This window comes from Sesamum indicum, linkage group LG6 (genome assembly GCF_000512975.1).
Source record: "Sesamum indicum cultivar Zhongzhi No. 13 linkage group LG6, S_indicum_v1.0, whole genome shotgun sequence".
NCBI classification, from domain to species: Eukaryota; Viridiplantae; Streptophyta; class Magnoliopsida; order Lamiales; family Pedaliaceae; genus Sesamum; species Sesamum indicum.
Window position 1 is genome coordinate 19,781,856 of NC_026150.1, and position 847 is coordinate 19,782,702.

General features: G+C 41.3%; 2 protein-coding genes across 3 annotated transcripts in view; both read left to right on the plus strand.

Moving 5' to 3' along the window:
* Positions 1-596, plus strand: part of LOC105165175 — a gene marked incomplete in the record, with an annotated part of 1,695 nt that extends 1,099 nt beyond the window's left edge. The window contains 1 exon segment of the mRNA XM_011084091.2: positions 1-596. Coding sequence (XP_011082393.1) covers positions 1-558 — 558 coding nt within the window.
* Positions 595-847, plus strand: part of LOC105165173 (probable NAD(P)H dehydrogenase (quinone) FQR1-like 3) — a 9,661-nt gene continuing 9,408 nt past the window's right edge. For both annotated transcript variants that reach the window (XM_011084085.2, XM_011084090.2), the window contains exon 1: positions 595-727. In XM_011084085.2, coding sequence (XP_011082387.1) covers positions 685-727 — 43 coding nt within the window. In that variant the 5' untranslated portion in view covers positions 595-684. The remainder of the gene's footprint in view (positions 728-847) is intronic.

Consider the following 847-nt stretch of genomic DNA (forward strand, 5'->3'; position numbering starts at 1 on the left):
CATAAAGCTTGGAAATCAGACAGAGACTCTAAAGCTCACATTAGGGACCTCATCCCAGTTCTGATTTTGTGGAGCATCTGGACCATTTGCAATACTGCCAAGCATGAGAGTACCTCTTTCAAGTCAGCTGCCATCATTTTCAAAATCCATAACTACTTGCAACTCCATGGTAAGGCTAAAATGTGGAAGCCTACTACTCATTGGAAAGGGGATAGATTTTTGGCCTTCTCACTCAAAATCTCCTTTCCAATCAAGAGGAAGAGCACATACTGCACCTTGGTTAAGTGGGAAAAACCACAAATGGGATGGTTTATATTGAACACTGATGGAGCCTCAAAAGGCAATCCAGGTATTTCGGGGGCTGGAGGTATTCTTGGAGACCATCATGGCCAGGTGTTATTTGTTTTCCAGGAGCCCCTTGGCATCATATCTAATGCACTTGCAGAACTCAAGGCTATCCACAGAGGCCTTCAGTTGTGTTTGACAGGAACATCAAAAAAATTTGGATTGAAACAGATGCACTTGCTGTTATCAAACTCATATCCACCCCATTTCTAGGAGCTTCGCACCTTCAACACATTCTCCAATAAATAACATTACTATTCCCTCAAGCTGAAAATTAAGTTGTGCCACATCTTCAAAGAAGGCAATCAAGTGGTTGACTACTTTGCTAATCAAGGCTGCATGGCTCAACACCTCTCTATCCTCAATCCAGAGAACATAACAGGTATCTTCAGAGGTTTGATCAAACTTGATGCTAGTAATCTCCCTTCTATTAGAATTCAAAATTCTAATACTATCTCTTTCATCTCCCCATGCTAAAATGGCTGTATTGAAATTCTCTGAC